The 26790-nt window shown below is 50.0% G+C and overlaps 1 protein-coding gene across 2 annotated transcripts in view; it reads right to left on the bottom strand.

Annotated features, from left to right (window-relative positions):
- Nucleotides 1-2721: 2721 nt before the first annotated feature.
- The window catches only part of slc50a1 (solute carrier family 50 member 1), a 25714-nt gene continuing 1645 nt past the window's right edge, over nt 2722-26790 (bottom strand). Inside the window, exons 2-6 of one of the 2 annotated variants that reach the window (XM_063032485.1) lie at nt 10416-10493; nt 8131-8254; nt 7328-7489; nt 6307-6426; nt 2722-3053 (exon numbers count right to left, since the gene is read on the bottom strand). In XM_063032485.1, the coding sequence (XP_062888555.1) occupies nt 2949-3053; nt 6307-6426; nt 7328-7489; nt 8131-8254; nt 10416-10477 (573 nt within the window). In that variant the 5' untranslated portion in view covers nt 10478-10493 and the 3' untranslated portion in view covers nt 2722-2948. The remainder of the gene's footprint in view (nt 3054-6306; nt 6427-7327; nt 7490-8130; nt 8255-10415; nt 10494-26790) is intronic. The other variant, XM_063032478.1, reaches the window with a different exon arrangement.

Raw genomic sequence — 26790 nt, 5'->3', positions numbered from 1 at the left:
CTACCATCGGAGCGGTATATGGAGGAATTTAAGGTGGGGGGTTATATGGGAGGCAGGGTTTGAGGGTCGGCACAACATTGTGGGCCGAAGGGCCTGTACTGTGCGGTACTATTCTATGTTCTATGTTCTATGCTTCATGGAGTTTAGAAACAGAGGGAGGGGGATCCCGTTGAAACCTATCAAATACTGAAAGGAACACACACACAAAATGCTGGGAACTCAGCGGGTCAGGCAGCGCCTGTGGAAATGAATAAACAGTCGATGCTCAGACTGAGGACTCGGTATCGAAAGGCCTAGGCTAAATGGAGAAGATTGATGAGTTTAGCGGCAGACGCCACAGCCTCAGAATAGGGGGACATCCATTTAGTACAGAGATCAGAAGGAATTTCTTTCGCCAGAGGCTGGTGAATCTGTGGAGGCCAAGTCACTGAAAGTGGAAGTTCTTGTTCAGTCAGGGCATCAAAGGTTACAGAGTGAAGGCAGGTGAATGGGATAATAAATCAGCCACAATGGAATGGCAAAGCAGACGAGCTAGCCCAATTCTGCTCCTATGACTTCCAAATAAGTTTTGGACAGCAAAGAACACTAGAATCTAACGGGCACTAAAGGAAAAGAAAAAACTCCCCACCCCATTCCTAAAAGATAGAAATGGAAGCAGGAAAGACCACTCAGCCCATTGAACCATGCTCTACCACAGCAGGAGTACAGCAATCCGTTTCCCCAGTCCAGATACCCATCCGTCTCTGAACTCCCAGGGAAAGAATCCCACTGTCGGCCCACTTGTGGGTGAAGAAAGCCCTCCCCATTTCCTGCAGTCTCAGAGTGTGAACCCTGGTCCTAGACCCACCCAACCCCAGAGACACCCTCCCTGTTGAGCCCCAACAGAAGTCCTGATGAGATCTCCCCTAGTCCTTCCTTACTCTGGAGAACATGTTCCCAGTCACCTTGATCTCTCCCCAAACCCCCATCCATAGACATCCCACACCGTGACCACCCCCACCCCAGTCTTTACCATTCTTTCTCTGTGGCAAGGACATCCTTTCCTGGGTTAGGGGAACAGAACTGTGCAGTCCTCCCAGTGCACTCTGACCAGGGCAGTGAGACCCCTCACTCCTGTACTCAAAACCTCTTGTGTTCAGGGCCGACATACCATCGATCCACATGATCTCCTGCTGCCCAGATTTGATTATGGAGCTAAGGTAAAGGAATCCTTAGGAGGTAGTGATCATAAAGTAATATTCTGAAGGGAGGATTAATTGGTTGGCAGGAGGCAAAGAGTGCAAATAAAGAGGGCCTTCTCTGGTTGGCCGTCAACGACAGGTGGTGTTCCACAGGGGGGTGTCGAGACCGCTTCTTTTCATGTTATATGTCAATGACTTAGATGATGGAATTGATGGCTTTATGGACAAAGATACGTGGAGGAGCTGGCAGTGTGGAGGAAGCAGAGAGTCTGCAGAAGGACTTGAGACAAATTTGGAGAATGGACAAAGAAGTATCAGCTGGAATACCATGTCAGGAAGTGTATGGTCATGCACTGTGGTCAAAGGAATTAAAGCGTAGAATACTTTGTAAGTCGGAAACAAATTCAAAAATCAGAGGTACAAAGTGACTGGGGAGTCCTTATGCAGGATTCCCGAAAGGTTAACCTGCGGGTTGAGTTGGTGGTAAGGAAGGCAAACACAATGTAGCATTCTTTTCTAGAGGACTAGGACGTGATGCTGAGGCTTTGTAAGGCCTCGGTCAGACCACTTTTTGGGTATTGTGAGCAGTTTTGGGCCCTTATCTAAGAAAAGGTGAGCTGGCATTGGAGAGAGTCCAGAAGAGGTTCGCAAAAATAATTCAGTAAAGGGTTAACTTACAAGGAGTATTTGATGGCTCAGAGCCTGTTACTCACTGAAGTTTAGAAGTATGGGGTGGGGTGGGGGAATCTCATTGAATATTGAAAGGCCTAGGCAGATTGGATATGGAGTAGGTGAGTCTAGGACCAGAGGGCACAGCCTCAGATTATAGGGATGTCAATTTAGAACAGAAAAGAGAAGGAATTTCTTCAGCCAGAGGGTGATGAATTTCTGGAATTAATTGTGAAGGCCAAGCCATTGAGTATATTTAAAGCAGAGGTTGATAGGTTCTTGGTTATTCAGGGTGTCAAAGGTTACAAAGAGGGGGCAGGAGAATGGGGTTACTTACTTACTGCTGGTGTTCAGGGCAGCAATAAATGTCCTTCGTCTCTGTATAAAAGGATTCTTCATTGCTGTCTCCGTAACAATTGTTTTTTGACCAGTCAGGGTTGTTAGCCCTGAGCTGAACCCCCGAAATCGGAGGGCCGGTGGACCACTCTTAGTCTGGCCTCTACCCTTTGACCTGTTTGGCATGGGCGACCCTGCCAGGTGCCAAAGCATAAAGCCCTGACTGCAGCCAGCAGAGCTCTCCGGGTCAGCGAGGTACGCAAGCCTCCAACCCCTACGACGAGGTTGTGCTCCTCTTGGAGGGCAATCAGGTTGAGAGAGAGAGATGGAACGGCAGAGCAGACTCTGGTCTGAGTGGCCTAATTCTGCTGTCACGTCTTATGGTCGTGTGTGAGAGAGAGACCCCCATCTCCTTAGTGATGGTCAGTGTGTGTGTGTGTCTGTGTCTGTGTCTGAGTGTGAGAGTGAGCATATGGGAGTGTGAGCGTGAGTCTGTGAGTGTGTCCAGTGCAGAATAATTCCGAGACGGGACAACGTTGTTACAAATGGAAAGAATGCTTCATTTTTGGTCTCTGTTCAGACATCCAGAAATATCCATCCCTGGATTCGGAAAACAATGTCCTGTGCAGATTCAGGGATCGAGTCTCCGATTGGTCTCGCTCCTCATGGGCAACCGCCTCGGCCTTCCCCCGGAACACCGCGTACCCTTGAGAGGCCCCTCCACGGGTGAGGAGGGGGGGCCAGCTACCAGTGGCTCCAGCATCAGGCCTGCATGGGACGGAACGGATACTTGTCTGGGGACGCCGGGTAGTTCCAGAACAGCCAGAAGCGGATGAGGCTGGTAAGAATCCCGGGAGCATTTGGGATCTGGAGGGAAAGAGGTAGAAAAGGGAAATAATGAGAGGGGGTATTGACCTCCAAAATGGCTTGAAATGGGAACAGGAAGTCAGCCAGCCCATTATTCCTGTTATCCCACACTGGGAATCACAAAGAGATTTTGCAGACGTGGTAATCCGGAGCAACACAAACTAATTTATTTGTTATTTATGAAGTGACTCAGTGCGGAACATCCACTGAGCTGACTGTCTGGCAAACCACCGATTTAACCCTAGTCTAATCACGGGACAATTTACAATGCCCAATTAACCTTCTAACCAGTAAGTCTCAGGACTGAGGGGGGGAAACCGGAGCACACGCACACGGGAAGGAACGCACAAACCTGCTCACAGAGGACACCAGAAATGAACTCTGAACTCCAACGCCCTGAGCTGCGATGGCGTCGCGGTAAGCGCTAGTTATCATGGCGCGGCAAGGCGCCAGAAGAACTCAGTAGGTTGGGTAGCTTCTGTGGAGGGAGATGGACAGTTGACATTTCGGGTCGAGACCCACCATCTTCCCACTGGATTCCCAAACCCTTGATTCCCCGAACATCCAAGCTGAGCCCTTTGCGGAAGAGAATTCCAATAATTCCCCACCCCGGACTTTCTCTCTTCTCCTCCCCTCCCATCGGGAAGAAGATACAAAACCCTGAGAACATCTACCACCAGGTTCAAGGACGGCTTCTATCCCAGACTCTTGAATGGGACTCTTATAGACAATAGGTGCAGGAGTAGGCCATTCGGCCCTTTGAGCCAGCACCGCCATTCACTGTGATCATGGCTGATCATCCACAATCAGTATCCAGTTCCTGCCTTATCCCCATAACCTTTGATTCCACTATCTTTAAGAGCTCTATGCATCGCTTTTTTGAAAGCATCCAGAGACTTGGCCTCCACAGCCTTCTGGGGCAGAGCATTCCACAGATCCACCACTCTCTATATTATACAACCAGATGGACTCTGGGCCTCGCAATCTACCCTGTTACGATCTTGCACCTTACTGTTTTCTCAGTAACTTTCATGCTTCCACCTTTCCAGTCCTGATGAAGGTTCCCAGGCCAAAACATTAACTGTTTATTCCCTTCCACTGACGCTGCCTACAGCATTTTGTGTGTGTTGTTCTACAATCCACAATCTTTATCATGAACAGCTTCAAATTGTAACACAGCCACCCCACCCCACCCACCATGGACATTCTCTCTTCTCCCCCTTCCCATCGGCCAGAAGATACAAAAGCCTGGAAGTACGAACCATCAGGCTCAAGGACAGCCTCTCTCCACTGTTATCAGTCCTCTGGTATGATAAGATGGAGTCTTGACCTCACAATCTACCGTCAACCTGGGCCCTCTGGTTCTTAATTCCCCAAGACTGCCACATTCACCCTGTCTATGCCCTCCTGATTTTATTAGCCTATACAGGGTCACCCCTCAGTCCCACCTTGCCCAACCTCTCGCCATTACCCAGTCCTCTGAATCCTGGAAGCATCCTCGTAAATCTCCTCTGCGCTCTTTCCAGTTTAATGGGCATCTCTCCGACAGCAGGGTGACAAAGAAATGCCAGTGTCATGTACAACTGAAACATTAGGTCCCAGCTCTCTGCCAAAGAGGTTTTATTTATTGATTTAGAGATCGAGTTTGGAACCGAGTTGTGCCACTCAGCAGCCCACCAATTTAACCCGAGCCTAATGACAGGACAATTTACAATTAGCCTACTAACCGGTACGCCTTTGGACTGTGGGAGGAAACCAGGGCACCCGGAGGAAACCCACACACTCACGGGAAGAATGTACAAATGTTGTTACCGAGGACGCTGGAACGGAACTCTAATGCCGCAAGCTGTAGTAGCATTGCGCTAACCGTGACGCCAGAGCCGCGGATACGCTACACACGACCTTTCAGGGGTCGAAGCCAAATTCAATCTTTAGTCCTCGGAAAGCCCAAGCAAATTGGGAAAATTCACAGAGAAGGGGAGCTGTGGACCGAAGGGATAAGGGATGTCAGGAAGAGGAGGGAGACAAGACGGGGAAAGTCTGAGGTCAGACATCTCACTGAGAGGCAGAACAGGACAGAAGGAGTGAATGGCCTTCGGCTGCTCAGTCCCTGCCACAAAGCACACAGCAAGCATCCACAAGCTGCCTGACCTTGGACGTGGGGGGAGTGGGAATACGGTCACAGTAATTAAAGCTGATTGGGAAAGAGAACTTAAGATTATTATACCGATTGAAAAATGGGGAAAAATTCTTCAATTGGTTAATTCATCCTCTATATGTGCTAAACATGTGTTGATACAGTTTAAAGTAGTGCACGGGGCTCATATGTCCAAAGATAAACGATCTCGTTATTATTCTTATATTAATCCTATATGTGATAGATGTCATTTCGAGATAGCTTCTTTAACTCACATGTTTTGGTCATGTCCTTTGTTGGAAAAATATTGGAAAGATATTTTCGATATTATTTCAACGGTTTTGAATATAAACTTACAACCTCATCCAATTACTGCTATCTTTGGATTACCAATGATAGACTCAAATTATTTAACCTCTTCAGCACGCAGGATGATTGCATTTCTTACTTTAATGGCTAGAAGGTCCATTTTGCTGAATTGGAAAGAGATTAACCCTCCTACTGTATTTCATTGGTTTTCTCAAACTATGTTGTGTTTGAATTTGGAAAAAATTAGAAGTGTGGTTTACGACCCTTCCATTAAATTTGAAAAAACTTTTATTCAGCATTTTCATATGATGTAATTTGATCATTTCCAAACTTATTTTATTTCTCTGTACTGCTGGTTGAGAGGAACAGAGTCGTTAACACTAAGGTTTTCTTCTTTCCCATTTTTACGTTGTTAGAATTGCCCAAGTTTTTTAGTTTAGTTGACTAATTCTGTTTAGATTAGTTTTTTTGGGGGTGGGGTTTGTTTTTTTTTTCTATTTTTTTTCTTTTTCATGATTTTTTTCCAGTTTTTTTTTGTCCTGTATTATTCATTGTTATCCTACATGATTGGGAGTTTTGTCAATTTATACTATTTGGTCTTACAATTACTCATTTTAAGTGTAACAATGTATCTCCTACTATTTGTATTATTGCTATGTTATGTTTATATTTTATGAAACTAATAAAAAGATTGAAAAAGAAAGAAAGAATACGGTCACAGTGACTGGGGGGGGCGGGGTGCAGGCTGGCTGCTTCTGCCCCTTCCCAAAGACTCCCATCGCCACCCCCCCCCACGCAGATACTCACCACGATATAGAAGTCAGACAGATGGAAGCCGTAGAGAGTCCAGGATGTGGAGGTGAGGAAGGTGGCGACCGTCAGCCAGAACGAGAGACACTTGGTGGAGCGGGTGTGGATTATCTTGGCCTGAGGACATGGCAGACAGTCAAACGCTGGGACAGTGTCTCCATCTCTCCCTCCCACCCCCCACAACCCATCCCCATGACTCACCCTCCACTCTCTCCATTCACCTCTCCCCTCCCCATCCACGTTCTCTCTCAGTCTCCTGCCCCTCTTGTCTGCCCTTGCCACCTAATCTCTTCTCCTCCTCACTCCCAGCTCCCCGTCCCGTCCTCCCCCTCTCTCCCCCATCTGTCCTCTCTCTACCTTTATCATCTCCCTTCTCTCCCCTCTCCCCTTTCCAGCTTCACCTCTAACACCTTCTACCCCTCTCAGCCCTTTCCCTTCTCTCTCACTTCCACCTCCCACTTTCTCCCCCCCCATCTCCCTCTCCACTCAGTCTCCCACCTCGCTCTGACTACCCCCTCTGTCTCCCATCTCCTCCATTTTCCCCTCCCTCTACCCCGTCTCTCCCCTCCTCCCTTTCCACTCAGTCTCCCACCTCTCTCCTCCATCCGTCCCCCCCTCGCTCTCCCTCCCTTCCGACTGCTGCTCCTCTCTCACTCACCACCATATCACCCCCTCTCAGTATCCCCCCCAACCTATTTTCCTCCTCTCTCTACCCTCTGTCTCTGCTGCCTCTCCCCGTCTCCCTTTCCCCCACTGCCTGCCTCCCCTCCACTCTCCCAATCCCATCAACTCCCTCAAGCCCTCTATCTCCGTTCCCTCCCCATCTCTCTCCCCACCCTTCTTGCCCCCAGATTCAGCCTCTGGCTCAGCCCCACCCTGTCTAATCCTCCGCTCTCCCCACCTCCCTTTTCTCTCCTCACTGCTTCTTCCTTTACTCTCCCTCCCTACCCTTTCACCAGCCCACTCAACCTTTGCCCTCCCCCATTCCCTTCCCCTTCCCGTCCTGAGCAACCGTTACCAGGTCAGCGAGGGGCGACAGGTACATGCCAATGGTGAAGGTGCAGCAGACGAGTCCGAGCTGGGACAGACGGACGTCTGGGACTTGGACCACAGTGCTGAGGTACAGGTAGAAACCGGCTAACGCCAGGGCCGCCAATCCCACCCTCGCCAGCAGACGGCACTGCAGGGGAAGGGTCACAGAGTGATTCACTTTCTCGCAGGCCTCCTCTCCCCCTCACCCCTTCCCTACCAGCACCCCTCCCTCCCCCTCCTGTGGCACCCCTTCCCTCCTCATCACCCCAATACCAACTCCAACCATTCCCCTGTCCAGCCTGACTTCCTCCCTGGCCTGTCCGGAACTCAGTAGGTCAGCCAGCACCTATGGAGGGGAATAGACAGTTGATGTGACCAGGTCCCTTAACAGCAGTCATGAAAAATAGCGAAGGAACACGCATCCCCAACGAATCGTTGAGGAACACCCCAGCAAATTGGCACCTTCTTCCTGGCAATGAAAAATGAGAGTGAGGCTCTTGCCCTGCAGCCAATGAGAAATGGGCAAACAGTGAGGCTCCTGCCTAGCAGCCAATGAGAAATGGGCAAGGAGTGAGGCTCCTGCCTAGCAGCCAATGAGAAATGGGCAAGGACTGAGGCTCCTGCCTGGCAGCCAATGAGAAATGGACAAGGAGTGAGGCTCCCGCCCTGCAGCCAATGAGAAATGGGCAAGGAGTGAGGCTCCTGCCTAGCAGCCAATGCAAAATAGCCCTACGAGAAGTCCCACCAACCCTGGCCTGAATCAGGTCAGCCTGTCAGGGTGCCCCCTACCTTCTCAGAGCTGAAGTACAGGTAGGTCACGATGTAGCAGCTCTGCAGGGTGAAGCCGACGGAGTTCACCGTCATTAACGTCCAGTCACTCTTCAGTTCTCCATAGTAGAACCAGCCTAGGTTACTGCGGGGCGGGGGGGGGGGCGGAGGAAAGGGGGGAGGAAAAGAGGGAGGGAGGGAGGTGGGAGGAGTTGGAAGAGGGGAGAAAGGGAACAGGTGAAGGGAAGGATTGGAAAACGAGGGAGAAGGAGCAAGAGGGCAGAGGCAATGAAGATGAGGGGGATAGAGAGGAGGGAGGAGGGTAAATGGGGAGGTGTGGGAGATGATGGAGGGGGAGGGTGCGGGGGTGGGAAGTTGGGAAAGGTGAAAGGTTGAGGGGGGGTGGGGAACCGGAGGGGAGTTGGGAGCAGGAAGGAGGGGTGCAGAAGAGAGGACAGTCACTTGGGGTGTGAAGAGAGACAGTCCCAACGAACCCCTGACCCAAACACACCCCCACTGCTCACAAAACCCTCTCCATCTCCCACCAGCCCAATCCTCACTTCTCAAACACCTCCCTTAGCCACCCTCACCACCCCATCACAATGCCAACCTCCCAAACATGCCCCCTCCCTCCAAACAGATCTCTTTATTTATTTCAAGATGGGACATGGAACAGGGTCTCTTGCTCCAAAGAGCAGTGCTGCCAGCAAGCCCCGATACAACCCTGACCTAATCACAGGGCGATTAACCTGCCAATCGTTACGCCTTTGGACTGTGGGAGGAAACCAGAGCACCCGGAGGAAAACCACGCGGTCACGGGGAGAACATACAAACTCCTTACAGATGGTGGTGGAACTGAACTTCAAGCTTGGACCCTGAGCCTTAATAACGTTGTGCTAACCACTACGCTACGACAGTGCCCTGATCCACCCCCAGGCTGGTCCCAGAGCCAGAGACAGAGGCCACGTCACCAGCTCTCAGAGACTGCGGTTTGATTCCGACCTCTGACACTTGGTGTATGTGTGGCCCGTGTAAAAAGTGGGTTCGATCAGCCCCTAACGTGTGGGGGGTGGGGGGTGGGGAGAATTAAATTGGGATCAGCAGTTATTGGTCAGCACAGAGTCAATGGGTCGAAGGGACTGTTTCTGTGCCGGGCCTCTCCCTGTGAAGGGGGAGGGGGAAGGGGAGTGGGATCCCATGGTCAGACTGTGCAGGAGACTCAGGCCCAAGCCCCTCAATCGGGGTGAATAAGGCCAACAGCTCCATCCTACACCCCCGCCTCCTTGGCCACCTGACACTAATTTGCACACTGAGATCTTGCTGTGCGCAAGCCAGCGCCCCAACCCCAAACCCATGGGATCTTCCTGCACATGTCCCGCTGGTGAAGTGTGGGGGCGATGGAAAGCAGAGGACACAGTGCGATCCCACAGTGCCCCGGTCCTTTCGTTCACGAAGCATCCAACCTCTCCCCACCCTCCGTATCTTGCTACCATCTTCCCCACAGCCTAACCTCAGGATGTTGTGCCCTGAATGCTCCCTCCCCTCTACAACTTAACCGTGGGGTCTCGCTGTATGCAGAAAGCACCCCGCCCCCCGCAGTCTGACTGTGGGATCTTGCTGTGTAGATTGACCCCTCCCACACAGTCTGCTGTGGGATCTTGCTGAGTACAGATTGACCCCTCCCACTGTGGGATCTTGCTGTGTTCAAACTGCCCCCTTCCACACAGACTGTGGGATCTTGCTGTATACAGATTGGCCCCTCCCAATCTGCTGTGAGATCTTGCTGTGTACAAATTGACCCCTCCCATTGTGGGATCTTGCTGTGTGCAAATTGCCCCCTCCCATTGTGGGATCTTGCTGTGTACAAATTGCCCCTCATGCACTGACTGTGGGACTTTGCTGTGTACAAATTGTCCCCGCCCACACAGACTGACTGTGGGATCTTGCTGTGTGCAAATTGCCCCTCATGCACTGACTGTGGGATCTTGCTGTGTACAGATTGTCCCCCCACACACTGTCCAAGTGTGGGATCTTGCCGTGCACTGAACAGTCTCTCTCCGCACCCCCCCCCGCCCAAGTCTGACATTTTGGATCAAGCTGTCTGCAACACACACACACACACACACACCCCCACAGTGCCTCCCCACCCACTCAGCCTGGCCATGTATGGAACAGGCACTCACCTGCCCGGACCTGCTCGGTAGGGGTGCTGCTGCTGGTGGGAGTGGAGAATCTGTCCACGGCTCACAGTACTGGGGTGATGATCACCCCCCACCCTCCACTCCCCGCTCCCCTCCCACACTTACTTGACAGCAGTGGTGACGTACGGCAGGAACTGAATGTTATCGATATTCCTCAGGGACACCATCCTCCTCAGGTCCGACCTGTCCGAGAGCAGAGGCACGGGTCAGTACGGACGGTCGCCGGGCCGAGAGGTGGCAGCGAACGCCACACACAAACTGAGATCCTTCCAGACCCAACGCGAGGAAGCTCGGTCAATGTGGGAGGAAAGCCACACTGAACACACAGACCGTGACAGGAACTGAACTCAGACTGTAGTCACAGGCGTTGTAAAGCAAAACGCCAACCACTACACACACCCTGTCACCCCATACCCCCAATCACTACGCACACCCTGTCACCCCATACCCTCAATCACTACGCACACCCTGTCACCCCATACCCTCAATCACTACGCACGCCGTGTCACCCCATACCCTCAATCACTACGCACACCCTGTCACCCCATACCCTCAATCACTACGCACACCCTGTCACCCCATACCCTCAATCACTACGCACACCCTGTCACCCCATACCCTCAATCACTACGCACACCCTGTCACCCCATACCCTCAACCACTACGCACGCCCTGTCACCCCATACCCTCAATCACTACGCACGTCCTGTCACCCCATACCCTCAATCACTACGCACGCCCTGTCACCCCATACCCTCAATCACTACGCATACCCTGTCACCCCATACCCTCAATCACTACGCACAGCCTGTCACTCCATACCCTCAATCACTACGCACGCCCTGTCACCCCATACCCTCAATCACTACGCACAGCCTGTCACTCCATACCCCCAATCACTACACACACCCTGTCACCCCATACCCCCAATCACTACGCACGCCCTGTCACCCCATACCCTCAATCACTACGCACACCCTGTCACCCCATACCCTCAATCACTACGCACGCCCTGTCACCCCATACCCCCAATCACTACGCACGCCGTGTCACCCCATACCCCCAATCACTACGCACGCCCTGTCACCCCATACCCTCAACCACTACGCACGCCCTGTCACCCCATACCCTCAATCACTACACACACCCTGTCACCCCATACCCCCAATCACTACGCACGCCCTGTCACCCCATACCCTCAATCACTACGCACGCCCTGTCACCCCATACCCTCAACCACTACGCACGCCCTGTCACCCCATACCCTCAATCACTACGCACGTCCTGTCACCCCATACCCTCAATCACTACGCACACCCTGTCACCCCATACCCTCAATCACTACGCACGCCCTGTCACCCCATACCCCCAATCACTACGCACGCCGTGTCACCCCATACCCCCAATCACTACGCACGCCCTGTCACCCCATACCCCCAATCACTACACACACCCTCAATCACTACACACACCCTGTCACCCCATACCCTCAATCACTACACACACCGTCACCCCATACCCCCAATCACTACGCACGCCCTGTCACCCCATACCCTCAATCACTACGCACGCCCTGTCACCCCATACCCTCAACCACTACGCACGCCCTGTCACCCCATACCCTCAATCACTACGCACGTCCTGTCACCCCATACCCTCAATCACTACGCACGCCCTGTCACCCCATACCCTCAATCACTACGCACACCCTGTCACCCCATACCCTCAATCACTACGCACAGCCTGTCACTCCATACCCTCAATCACTACGCACGCCCTGTCACCCCATACCCTCAACCACTACGCACAGCCTGTCACTCCATACCCTCAATCACTACGCACGCCCTGTCACCCCATACCCTCAATCACTACGCACAGCCTGTCACTCCATACCCTCGAGGGAGGTACCATCAGAGCAAGGCCCCTCTGCTCCTCTGCACGGCGGACGTGAAAACAGACAGTGAAATTTGTCGTTGGCGTCAGTGACCAGCAGTTCATGGGACAGCCCGCCAGTGTCACCATGCATCTGGCAGCAAAATAGTTAGTTCACAGCTCACTAACCCCACCCCGTACGTCTCCGAATGTGGGAGGAACCCGGGGCACCCGGAGAGATACTTCGTTAACCACTCTTCCTCTGGCAAGCGATCATGGCAAGCATTAGTCTGTGACTTCCCTTTGGGCTCGGAGGCAGGACCGAGGCGAGGCGGCGGTCCTGTCACTGACAGCGGGGAAGATCCCAGCTTCAATCGATTTAAGTGGCGACTGAATCGGAAAGATTGGGTACAGGTCGAATTGAGGGGGTGGGGTCCAGGCTCCGGTTCTGCTCGCTGCTGAACTGAAGGTCTGTGGACAGACTCTCTGCGTGGACTTCAGTTCAGAACACTATCTGCTTTCTTTCATTGCTTGTACGCTTTGTTTGCTTTTTCTCTTCGCACACTGGGTGTTTCACGGCCTTTTTGTTTAATGGGTTATTTTGGGTTTTTTGTTTTGTGGCTGCCTGTTAGAAGATGAATCTCAAGGTGGTACAATGTGAAAATAAACGTACTTTGGAAACCATGTGGTCGCGGGGTGAACGCACTCTCCTGGGTTCAATTCCCACCGCTGTCTGTAAGGAGTTTGTACGTTCTCCCTGTCACAGTGTGGGTTTCCTCCGGGTGCTCTGGTGTCCTCCCACCGTCCAAAGACACACTGGGTTAGGGTGAGTGAGTTGTGGACATGCTCTGTTGCCATGCAAACGTGGCGATGCTTACGGGCTGCTCCCAGCACACCCTCGAACTGTGCTGGTGGTCACTGACGTAAGTTATGCATCTCCCGATGACAAATAAAGGTCATTTTTCAAAATCTTTCTTTCACATTCTAGGGCATACTGTCACTAATCCTTCACCATCCATGTCCTGGGGGGGGGGGTGGGAGAGGGGAGGGGGGAAAAGAGTTAACTATTCACCAGACACTGAAGCAGGGTAATCCTTCACACACAACATGGCTCCAAGAAAGATCTCCAGTCCTGATGGAGAGTCTCAGCCCGAAACATGAACTGTTTATCTTCCCATCCACAGACACTATCTGACCTGCTTGAGTTCCTCCTGCATTGTTGTGCGTCGCTCCAGATTTCCACCGTCTCTGTTTGACTACAGGTGCAGTCCAGAGGATTGGAATCCTTGGTGAGTCACTCACCTCCTAACTCCCCAAAGCCCATCCACTATCTACAAGGCTCAACTGGGTGGAGTTAGTCCATGCACTCAACATCCACCACATTACCTCTCCCCTGCCTACGAGGCACAGGTCAGGAGTATGACGGGACACTCTCCAACTCCCTGGGTGGAGTTAGTCCATACACTCAACATCCGCCACATTACCTCTCTCCCGTCTACAAGGCACAGGTCAGGAGTATGACGGGACACTCTCCAACTCCCTGGGTGGAGTTAGTCCATACACTCAACATCCGCCACATTACCTCTCTCCCGTCTACAAGGCACAGGTCAGGAGTGTGACAAGACACTCCCCACTTCCCTGAGTAAGAATGGCCCCAACAACTCTCTGTGACTAACGAGATTTACAAGGATGTCACTAGGAATCGAGGGCGTGAATTACAGGGAGAGGTTGGGCAGGCTGGGACATTATTCCCTGAAGTAAAGGAGTCTGTTGTTGCTGTTCCTCTCCGTGCCTGACTACGCATCGGGCAGCAACTTTTCAGCATTTTGTCTGTTTTCTCCTGAGGTCGAGTTGTTAGCTCGACACTCAACCCAGCACGGATGGAAAGCGTCCAAGCAGCCAGCAGGATTCGAACCCAGGACCACTCGAAGTCCAGTGCTGATGCCACTACACCACTGGCTGGTAAAGGAGTCGGGGTGGGGGGGGAGATATAAAGGTGTATAAAATCATGAGAGGCAGAGATAGGGTGAATGCACACAATCTTTCTCCCAGGAGATCAAGAACGAGAAAGCACAGTTTCAAGTGAGGGAGAGAGATTTAATACGAATCTGAGGGGTAACTTCTCTAGCCAGAGGATGGTCAGTATACAGAACGAGCTGCCAGAGGTGTGGCAGGTATATCAGCAACATTTAAAACAAACTTGGACAGGTACACGGATAGGAAAGGTTTAGAGGGATACGGACAGGTACACGGATAGGAAAGGTTTAGAGGGATAGGGACAGGTACATGGATAGGAAAGGTTTAGAGGGATACGGACGGGTACACGGATAGGAAAGGTTTAGAGGGATAGGGACAGGTACACAGATAGGAAAGGTTTAGAGGGAGACGGACAGGTACACGGATAGGAAAGGTTTAGAGGGATACGGACAGGTACACGGATAGGAAAGGTTTAGAGGGATACGGACAGGTACACGGATAGGAAAGGTTTAGAGGGATACAGACAGGTACACCGATAGGAAAGGTTTAGAGGGATACGGACGGGTACACGGATAGGGAAGGTTTAGAGGGATACGGACGGGTACACGGATAGGAAAGGTTTAGAGGGATACGGACAGGTACACGGATAGGAAAGGTTTAGAGGGATACGGACGGGTACACGGAGAGGAAAGGTTTAGAGGGATACGGACGGGTACACGGATAGGGAAGGTTTAGAGGGATACGGACAGGTACACGGATAGGAAAGGTTTAGAGGGATACGGACAGGTACACGGATAGGGAAGGTTTAGAGGGATACGGACAGGTACACAGATAGGAAAGGTTTAGAGGGATACGGACAGGTACACGGATAGGAAAGGTTTAGAGGGAGACGGACAGGTACACGGATAGGAAAGGTTTAGTGGGATACGGACGGGTACACGGATAGGAAAGGTTTAGAGGGATACGGACAGGTACACGGATAGGAAAGGTTTAGAGGGATACGGACAGGTACACGGATAGGAAAGGTTTAGAGGGATACGGACAGGTACACGGATAGGAAAGGTTTAGAGGGATACAGACAGGTACACCGATAGGAAAGGTTTAGAGGGATACGGACGGGTACACGGATAGGGAAGGTTTAGAGGGATACGGACGGGTACACGGATAGGAAAGGTTTAGAGGGATACGGACGGGTACACGGAGAGGAAAGGTTTAGAGGGATACGGACGGGTACACGGATAGGGAAGGTTTAGAGGGATACGGACAGGTACACGGATAGGGAAGGTTTAGAGGGATACGGACAGGTACACGGATAGGGAAGGTTTAGAGGGATACGGACAGGTACACGGATAGGAAAGGTTTAGAGGGATACGGACAGGTACACAGATAGGAAAAGTTTAGAGGGATACGGACAGGTACACGGATAGGAAAGGTTTAGAGGGATACGGACAGGTACACGGATAGGAAAGGTTTAGAGGGATACGGACAGATACACGGATAGGAAAGGTTTAGAGGGATACGGACGGGTACACGGAGAGGAAAGGTTTAGAGGGATACGGACGGGTACACGGATAGGAAAGATTTAGAGGGATATATGCCAAACACAAGCAACTGAGACTAGCTTTGAAGGGAATCTGTTTGGCATGGACCATTTTCTGTGCTGTACGACAGGAATCGATGGGGGTAGGGTGGGGGGAGAAAGAAGAATTAAGAATGGGGATCAGTGTTAGCCAGAATGTAGCCGGCAAATAAAATCCATTAGCCTCATCTAGTTTCTGCTCTACGTCCAACCACCACCAGCCCCCCTCCCCTCGCCTGACATGTTCTCGCTTGAAAGTATTGTGCGTGGGGTGGGCCGAGAGTAATGTTGTGGACCTCAGTACGTGGAATCTAAATGGGAGGGTCATCACCTGACTGAAAGAGTACAGAGAAAATTACAGGGATGTTGTCAGGACTGAGTTATAGGAAAAGTTTGAACGGGTTAAGATTTTTTTCCCCCTGGAGCATAGAAGAACGAGTGGAGATTTGGTAGAGGTATACAGAATTATGACAGGTATGAATAGTGTAACTGCAAGCAGGAGTTTTCCACTGAGGTTGGGTGAGAATAGAACTGGAGGTCATAGGTGTAAGGTGAAATGTTTCAGGAGAACTTCTTCACTCAGTGGGAGTGAGAGTGTGGAACGAGCTGCCAGTGTGAGTGGTGGATGCAGGGTCGATATCTTCACTTGAGAGATTCGGACAGGTACACGGGCGGGAGAAGTATGGACAGCTGTGGTCCGTGTGCAGGTCGATGGGACTGGGCAGGATAATAGTTCAGCATGGACTCGATGGGCCGAAGGGGCGGCTTCTGGGCTGTAGTGTTCTATGACTGTGCCTGCGTGGAGAGGGGGTGCACAAGAGCAAGGTGTTCCTGACCACAAACAGGTTCAACCTTCATCCTCAATGCATGAGTATGAGGACAGGTGAGGACTCACCTGGAGAAGAGAGCAGGAACTGGCCTTCCGATCAAACTAAACACTTAACTAAAACAATGTTCATAGCCCTCCATTCTCTGCAAAGTTCAAAGTAATTTATTGTCAAAGTACTTATACCATACACTACCCTGAGATTCATTTTCTTGTGGGCATTCACAGTAGATACAAAGAAATACAACAGAATCAATGAAAAACTGCACACAGCAAACAACCAATGTGCAAAAAACAACAGACTGTACAAGTACAAAAAAAGAATACATACAGGACTGTGCAAACATCTTAGGCACATCTAGAGAGAGAGCGCTAAGGTGCTTGAGAATTTTGTACAGTACCGTAGTAACTTTATGTAGTGCTCTGTACTGCTGTCACAATAAACCCCCCACACATTCATGACAAACATGAGTAATGATAAATCTTGATTCTGATATGGGTCTTTTGTGGACGGAGAGTGGGAAGGGGGCAGGGAGAGGGGAGTCATGGCTGGGGGAGAGGGGAGGGAGCAGGAAGCACCAGAGAGACATTCTGTAATGATCAATAAACCAATTGTTTGGAATCAAACGACCCTGCCTGGTGACCCAGGGCTGGCTGTGTCTGTACCCATGCCACCCCCTGCCCCTGGCACTCCTTCTCTGCCGCCTGTCCCACACCCTAAGACTTCTGCACAGTACCGTAACTAAGCAATAGATCGAGAACATGAATCGTAGAGTCCTTGAAAGTGAGACTGCGGGTTGCGGAGTCGTGAGTGAAGTTATCCACACTGGTTCAAGAGCCTGATGGCTGAAGGGTAATAACCGTTCCTGAACCTAGGGGTGTGGGTCCTGAGGATCCTGTACCTCCTTCCTGATGGCAGCAGTGAGAAGAGAGCGTGGCCTGGATGAACTGTCGATTTAAGAGGTGGTGGTGGAGACATTGTATTTGTCAGCACATTCCAGATGTCTATGTAAACAAACTTATGCTGCACATCTGCTTTGAACTTCACCCCCCACCTCAAATGCCTGGCCTCTGGTATTAGACATCTCGGCTCTGGGTTAAAAGGTTCTGTCTATCTACCCTATCTCTGCCTCTCATGATCTTAAAACCCTCTGTCAAATAACCCTTCAGACTCTACCTCCAGAGAAAACAACCTATGTTGGTCCGATAACACACACGCAAGATGCTGGAGGATCTCGGCAGGTCAGGCAGCATCTGTGGAAAAGAGTACAGTCGACGTTTCAGGCCGAGACCCTTCATCAAAGATGAGGAGTCGAGAGTTAGAAGGTGGGGGAAGGGGAGGGAGAAACACACGGTGAGAGGAGAAACTGTGGGGAAGAGGTGAAGTAAAGAGCAGGGAAGTTGGTTGGTGAAAGAGATACAGGGCTAGAGAAGGGGGAATCAGACTGGAGAGGACAGAAGGCCATGGAAGAAAGGGAAGGGAAGAGGGAGGTGATGGGTGGGTAAGAAGATAAGGTGAGAGAGGGGAAAGGGGAGTGGGCAATGGCGAGGGGGGAGGCATTACTGCAAGTTCAAGAGACCAATGTTCATGCCGTCAGGAGAATAAGGTGTTCCCCCTCCAACTTGAGCGTGGCCTCATTGCGACAGTAGAAGAGGCCATGGATTGACATACCGGAATGGGAATGGGAAGTGGAATTAAAATGGATGGCCAGTAGGAGATCCTGCAGACAGAGCGTAGGTGCTCAGCGAAGCAGTCTCCCAATCTGCGTCGGGTTTCACTGATACACAGGAGGCCGCACCGGGAGCACCGGATGCAGTAGACGACCCCAACAGACTCACAGGTGAAGTGTCGCCTCACCTGGAAGGGCAGTTTGGGGCCCTGAATGGTAGTGAGGGGGGAGGTGCAGGAGCAGGTGTGGCACTTGTTCCGCTTGCCAGAGGGAGATTACTGGGGAGGGAGGGGTGGACGGAGCAATCCCTGCAGAAAGTGGGGGGAGGGAAGGATGTGCTTGCTGGTGGGATCTGGTTGGAGTTAGAGAGAATTATGTGCTGGACACAGACACTGGTGGGGTGGTAGGTGAGGACAAGAGGAACCCTACCCCTTGCAGGAGGATGGGGCGAGGGCAGACATGCGCGAAATGGAAGAGATGATGTTGAGGGCAGTGTTGATAGTGGAGGAAGGGAAGCCCCTCTCTTTGAAGGAGGTAGAGATCTCCTTAGTTCTGGAATGAAAAACCTCATCCTGAGAGCAGGTGGTGAGGGGACCGGGTTTATAACAGACATCAGTAAATACGCTGTCAACCTCTCCTTAAAGTTTATGACCTTTAAACCAGGCAGGATCCTTTGTACTCTCTCCAAAGTCTGCACATTCTTCCTGTAATGGGGCAACTAGAAGTGAATGTAAACTCAAAAGATTCAACAGATGCTGGAAATCTTGAGCAACACCCCACAAAATGCTGGAGGATCTCAGCAGGTCACGCAGCGTCTAAGAAGAAGAATGAACAGTCAATCTTTGGGCCGAGACCCTTCACCAGGACTGGAAAAGAAGCAGGCAGAAGCCAGAATAAGATGGGGAGAGGGGGGAAAAAGTACAAGCTGGCAGCTAATAGGTGAGACCTGAGATGTGACAGGTAAGGGGGATGGTAGGGACAGGTAAGGGGGGGGTGGTGTGACAGGTAAGGGGGATGGTAGGGACAGGTAGGGGGATGGTGTGACAGGTAAGGGGGATGGTGTGACAGGTAAGGGGGATGGTGCTACGGGTAAGGGGGATGGTGTGACAGGTAAGGGGGATGGTAGGGACATGGGAAGGGGGATGGTAGGGACATGGGAAGGGGGATGGTAGGGACATGGGAAGGGGGGTGGTGTGACAGGTAAGGTGGATGGTAGGGACAAGTAATGGGGATGGTGTGACAGGTAAGGGGGGTCGTAGGGACAGGTAAGGGGGATGGTATGGACAGGTAAGGGGGATGGTGTGACAGGTAAAGGGGATGGTAGGGACAGGTAAGGGGGATGGTGCGACAGGTAAGGGGATGGTGCGACAGGTAAAGGGGGATGGTGCGACAGGTAAAGGGGGATGGTATGGATAGGTAAGGGGGATGGTGCGACAGGTAAGGGGGATGGTGTGACAGGTAAGTGGGATGGTGCGACAGGTAAATGGGATGGTAAGGACAGGTGAGGGGGATGGTAGGGACATGGGAAAGGGGATGGTGTGAGAAGCTGGTGATTGGTGGAAGATGTAAAGGGCTAAAGAAGAAAGCAAGGACAGTGGACTATGAAAGAAAGGGAAGGACAGGGAGAACCAGAGCATGGTGATGGGCCAAAGTAAATCTGAGGGCAGGGAGGAAGTTGAAGGCAAAGTTGATGAAGTTCACGAATTCAGCATGGGTGCAGGAGGCAGTACCAATGCAGTCGTCAACAAAGCAGAAAGTTGGGGAACGTTGCCAGTTCAGGTGTGGAACACGGACTGTTCCACGCAGCCAATGAAAAGGCAGGCATAGCTGAGGCCCATGGCTACACCTTTGCTGGTGAACTGAATACTGTACTGCCAATGTGACCGAACCAGTTTTATAAAGTTGCAACATAACTCCCTGACTCGAATACTCACTGCCACCCTCTGTGTAAAAGAACTTATCTCCTCACACCTTAAATTCATGCCTTCTAGTATTAGACATCTCTAATCTGGAAAAAAGTTACTGTAAACTCTGAAGTTTTTAAACTTGTTAGGCTTCCCTTCAGTCTCTAACGCTCCAGGGAAAGTAACCCAGGTTGGTCCAACTCTCCTTAGAGCTCAAACTCTCTAATCCAGGCAGCACCCTAGTGATCCAATTCTGCTTCCTCTCCAAAGCCTCCACGTCCTTCCTGTAACAGGGAGACCAGAAAAGCAATACAATGCAGCCTAACCAGAATTTTACAAAGTTGCAACATAACTTTCCGACGTTTGAACTCAGTGCCTCAACTCATAAAGGCGAGCATGTCGCAGACCTTCTTTACCAACCTACTAACCTGTGCAGTATCTTTCAGGAGCTGTGGCCTTGGACCCTAAAACCCTCTGCACATCGACGCTGTTAAGGGTCTTGCCATGAACTGTGTTCTGTCTCTTTACACTTGATCTCCCAAACACCTCACACTCGCCTGGATTAAACACTGCCCATATTTTCGACTGATCTTGTGAACCTCCTCTGGATCCTCTCTAATGCCAACACACTGTTTCTGACACACAGGGCCAAAATACTGCTCACAGTACTTCAAGTGTGTCTGACCAACGCCTTACAAGTCCCATCGACCACCACCTCCTGTCTCCTATGGGCAATCCAATTCTGAATCCAAATGGCCAAACCACTGTGCACCTTAACTATTGTAACTACTCTAACTAGTCTAACTATTTTACACTGCCATCACAGAGAGCATCCTCACATCAGTCATCACTGTCTGGTTCGGTGCAGCATCCTCCCGCGATGCACAAAAACCACAGCGAACTGTCAGCTCAGCAGGAAAGCTCACTGGCTGCAGTCCACCATCACTGTAGAACTTCTGTGTGTCCAGACAGGCAGGAAGAATCAATGCGGACACTACCCACCCCGCAAACCGCCTCTTCCAAAAGCTCCCTCCAGGAAAGTGCTGCAGGGATATTGGAACAAAAGAAAATCTTCACAACATGTTAAAAGTTTCTTCTCCCAGGCAGTTAATCTGATCACCATTCTAGTTAGGCCCCCCACACTCTCCTCTATCTATTACTTCAGTCACCGCACTGTAAACAATTTAAACCACTTTTCATAATGCTGTTTCCACTGTAAACACATGCTGGTATTTGTGAATTTATCCACATTTTATTCCACATCCCTACTTTAACCTCTAACTTTATTATTTTTATTATAATTCTCACTGCTTAAAAGCACGCAGACATGGTCTAGAGGTTCAGCTGTTGTTCAGACCAAACATCAGAATGGGGAAGAAATGTGATCTCAGTGACCTTGACTGTGGAATGATTGTCGGTGCCAGATAGGGTGGCTTGAGTATCTCAGAAACTATTGGTCTTCAGGGATTCTCACACATTGTATTCAGTTCTGTAGTCAAGACGTCACTAAGCTGGAAAATGTAATGAGTAGATTTACGGGGATGTTTCCAGGACTCCAGGGTCTGCGTTACAAGGAGAGGTGGGACAGGCTGGGACTGTATTCCCTGGAGTGTAGATGACTGAGGGGTGCGTTACAGAGGTGTAGAAAATCATGAGGGGCAGAGATGGGACGAAGGCACACAGTTTTTTTCCACAGGGTTAGAAACATAGAAAGCCTACAGCACAATACAGGCCCTTCGGCCCACAAAGCTATGCTGAACATGACCTTATCTTAGAAATTACCTAGGGTTACCCATAGCCCTCTATTTTTCTAAGCTCCATGTACCTGTCCAGGAGTCTCTTAAAAGACCCTATCGTATTCATCTCCACCACCGTCGCCGGCAGCCCATTTCACACACTCACCACTCTCTGCGTAAAAAAAACTTATCCCTAACATCTCCTCTGTTCCTCCCTCCAAGCACCTTAAACCTGTGCTCTCTCATGCTAGCCATTTCAGCCCTGGGAAAAAGCCTCTGACTATCCACACGATCAATGCCGCTCATCATCTTATACACCTCTATCAGGTCACCTCTCATTCTCCATCACTTCAAGGAAAAAAGGCCAAGTTCACTCAAAATTGGTCCTCTTGAAGATCAGAGTGGTCGGCTATGTATGGAACCAAAAGAAATGGGGGAGATCATAAATGGGGTTTTTGCATCTGTGTTTACAAAGGAAACTGGCATGGAGTCAATGGAAATAAGGCAAACAAGTAGTGAGGTCATGGAAACTGTACAGATTGAGGAGGAGGAGGTGCTTGCTATCTTGAGGCAAATCAGAGTAGATAAATCCCCAGGACCTGACAGGGTATTCCCTTGGACCTCGAAGGAGACTAGTGTTGAAACTGCAGGGGCCTTGGCAGATATATTTAAAATGTCGGTATCTACGGGTGAGGTGCCGGAGGATTGGAGAGTGGCTCATGTTGTTCCGTCATTTAAAAAAAGCTCTAAAAGTAATCCGGGAAATTATAGGCCGGTGAGTTTAACGTCAGTAGTAGGTAAATTATTGGAAGGAGTACTGAGAGATAGGATCTACAAGCATTTGGATAGACAGGGGCTTATTAGGGAGAGTCAACATGGCTTTGTGCGTGGTAGGTCATGTTTGACCAATCTATTGGAGGTTTTCGAGGAGGTTACCAGGAAAGTGGATGAAGGGAAGACAGTGGATATTGTCTACATGGACTTCAGTAAGGCCTTTGACAAGGTCCCGTATGGGAGGTTAGTTAGGAAAATTCAGTTGCTAGGTATACATGGAGAGGTAGTAAATTGGATTAGACATTGGCTCAATGGAAGAAGCCAGAGAGTGGTGGTAGAGAATTGCTTCTCCGAGTGGAGGCCTGTGACTAGTGGTGTGCCACAGGGATCAGTGCTGGGTCCATTGTTACTTGTCATCTATATCAATGATCTGGATGATAATGGGGTAAATTGGATCAGCAAATTGGCCGATGATACCAAGATTGGAGGTGTAATGGACAGTGAGGAAGGTTTTCAAAGCTTGGAGAGGGATTTGGACCAGCTGGAAAAATGGGCTGAAAAATGGCAGATGGAGTTTAATACAGACAAGTGTGAGGTATTGCATGTTGGAAGGACAAACCAAGGTAGAACATACAAGGTAAATGGTAAGGCACTGAGGAGTGCAGTAGAACAGAGGGATCTGGGAATACAGATACAAAATTCCCTAAAAGTGGCGTCACAGGTAAATAGGGTCATAAAGAGAGCTTTTGGTACATTGGCCTTTATTAATCAAAGTATTGAGTATAAATGATGAGGTTGTATAAGGCGTTGGTAAGGCCGAATTTGGAGTATTGTGTTCAGTTTTGGTCACCAAATTACAGGAAGGATATAAATAAGGTTGAAAGAGTGCAGAGAAGGTTTACAAGGATGTTGCCGGGACTTGAGAAACTGAGTTACAGAGAAAGGTTGAATAGGTTAGGACTTTATTCCCTGGAGCATGGAAGAATGTGGGGCGATTTGATACAGTATACAGTATATAAAATTATGATGGGTATAGATAGAGTGAATGCAAGCAGGCTTTTTCCACTGAGGCAAGGGGAGAAAAAAACCTGAGGACATGGGTTAAGGGTGAAGGGGGAAAAGTTTAAAGGGAACATGGGGGGGGGCTTCTTCACACAGAGAGTGGTGGGAGTGTGGAATGAGCTACCAGATGAAGTGGTAAATGCGGGCTTACTTTTAACACTTAAGAAAAACTTGGGACAGGTACATGGATGAGAGGTGTATGGAGGGATATGGTCCAGGTACAGGTCAGTGGGACTAGGCAGGAAAATGGTTCGGCACAGCCAACAAGGGCCAAAAGGCCTGTTTCTGTGCTGTAGTTTCTATGGTTCTATTCTCATAAGGCATGCTCCCTAATCCAGGCAACCTCCTTGTAAATCTCCTCCGCACCCTTTCTATAGTTTCCACATCCTTCCTGTAGTGAGGTGACCAGAACTGAGCACAGTACTCCAAGTGGGGTCTGACCAGGGTCCTATATAGCTGCAACATTACCTCTCGGCTCCAAAACTCAATCTCACGATTGATGAAGGCCAATGCACCGTATGCCTTCTTAACCACAGAGTCAACCTGCGCAGCTGCTTTGAGTGTCCTATGGACTCAGACCCCAAGATCCCTCTGATCCTCCACATTTCTAAGAGTCTTACCATTAATACTATATCCCGCCATATTTGACCTACCAAAATGAACCACTTCACACTTATCTGGGTTGAACTCCATCAGCCGCTTCTCAGCTCAGTTTTGCATCCTATCAATGTCCCGCTGTAACCTCTGACAGCCCTCTACACGATCCACAACACCTCCAACCTTTGTGTCATCAGCAAACTTGCTAAACCATCCCTCCACTTCCTCATCCAGGTCATTTATAAAAATCACGAAGAGTAAGGGTCCCAGAACAGATCCCTGAGGCACACCACTGGTCACCGACCTTCATGCAGAATATGACCCATCTACAACCACTCTTTGCCTTCTGTGGGCAAGCCAGTTCTGGATCCACAAAACAATGTCCCCTTGGATCCCATGCCTCCTTACTTTCTCAATAAGCCTTGCATGGGGTACCTTATCAAATGCCTTGCTGAAATCCATATACACTACATCTACTGCTCTACCTTCATCAATGTGTTTAGTCACAACCTCAAAAAATTCAATCAGGCTTGTGAGGCACAACCTGCCTTTGACAAAGCCACTGTTCCTAATCATATTATGCCTCTCCAAATGTTCATAAATCCTGCCTCCATCAACTTACCAACCACTGAAGTAATACTCACTGGTCTATAATTTCCTGGGCTATCTCTACTCCCTTTCTTGAATAAGGGCAGAATTATCTGCAGCTCAATGTGAAAAAGACTAAGGAGCTGATGGTAGACCTGAGGAGAGCTAAGGCACCGGTGACCCCTGTTTCCATCCAAGGGGTCAGTGTGGACATGGTGGAGGATTACAAGTATCTGGGGATACGAATTGACAATAAACTGGACTGGTCAAAGAACACTGAGGCTGTCTACAAGAAGGGTCAGACCTGTCTCTATTTCCTGAGGAGACTGAGGTCCTTTAACATCTGCCGGACGATGCTGAGGATGTTCTACGAGTCTGTGGTGGCCAGTGCGATCATGTTTGCTGTTGTGTGCTGGGGCAGCAGGCTGAGGGTAGCAGACACCAACAGAATCAACAAACTCATTCGTAAGGCCAGTGATGTTGTGGGGATGGAACTGGACTCTCTCACGGTGGTGTCTGAAAAGAGGATGCTGTCCAAGTTGCATGCCATCTTGGACAATGTCTCCCATCCACTACATAATGTACTGGGTGGGCACAGGAGTACATTCAGCCAGAGACTCATTCCACCGAGATGCAACACAGAGCGTCATAGGAAGTCATTCCTGCCTGTGGCCATCAAACTTTACAACTCCTCCCTTGGAGGGTCAGACACCCTGAGCCAATAGGCTGGTCCTGGACTCATTTCCTGGCATAATTTACATATTACTATTTAATTATTTATAGTTTTATTACTATTTATTATTTATGGTGCAACTGTAACGAAAACCAATTTCCCCCGGGATCAATAAAGTACCACTATGATTATGACTATGGAAAAACAGCTGCATCCCCTCCAATCCTCCGGAATCTCTCCTGTCCCTATTGGGGTTGGGGAATCAAGACCAGAGGGCACAGGTTGACGTTAGAGGGGAGAGGTACAATAGGAATCAGATTTAATATCATTGGCATGTGTGGTGAAATTTGTTGTTGTGCAGCAGTACGATGTAATACATAATAAAAAGTTGAATGTTATAATAAAAGATACATAAAACTAAATAAGTAATACAAACACAGAGCAAAAAAGCAGAAAAAAAATAACTTGAGGGGGAACAGAATTTCTTCAGCCAGAGGGTGGAACGAGCTGCCGGAGGAAGAGGCTGAGACAGGCTCATTAACAACATGTAAAAGATACTTGGACAGGTACATGGATAGGAAAGGTAGGATATGGGACAAACACGGACAAACGATGGGAATTTGGGTTGGCATGGATCAGATGGGCCGAAGGTCACTTTCCGAGCTGCTAACCCTTTGAGCGAGGTGCGTATGAATTCTGGAAGAAAGGGGATGTCTGGAATTCTCTGCCCCAGTGGGGGGGGTAGAAACAGGTTCATTGGGACGGGGTAGGATGGGGAGATTTGAGGGCAGTGGGGAACTGGGACAAGACTGGAGATGGGGCCTGGAGCGGATCAACCGTAATCATGCTAGATGATAGCACAGGCCTGAAGGGCTGAATAGCCACTTGCAGCTTCTGTCTCCATGCTCACGGCCATCCAGTGGTGAGATCTAACAAGAGAATTTCTCAGCCACAGGAACCACAGCGAGATGGATTCTCTCTGGGTCACACAAACATCTGGGAGCTGATCAGAAAATAATTTCAATACAGACCCTTTCAATACAAAAATAGATCACTGCAAACCTTTATAATCCTCCCCTCCAAATAAAAATCGGGACAGGCTGCACACCGTTCCAACAAAAACATAACCGTTCACTGCAAACCATTACAACAAACACCCAAACACGAGGAAATCTGCAGATGCTGGAAATTCAAACAACACACATCAAAGTTGCTGGTGAAC

Source organism: Mobula hypostoma, chromosome 2 (assembly GCF_963921235.1).
Source record: "Mobula hypostoma chromosome 2, sMobHyp1.1, whole genome shotgun sequence".
NCBI lineage: Eukaryota > Metazoa > Chordata > Chondrichthyes > Myliobatiformes > Myliobatidae > Mobula > Mobula hypostoma.
This window is presented reverse-complemented; position numbering and strand designations above follow the sequence as displayed.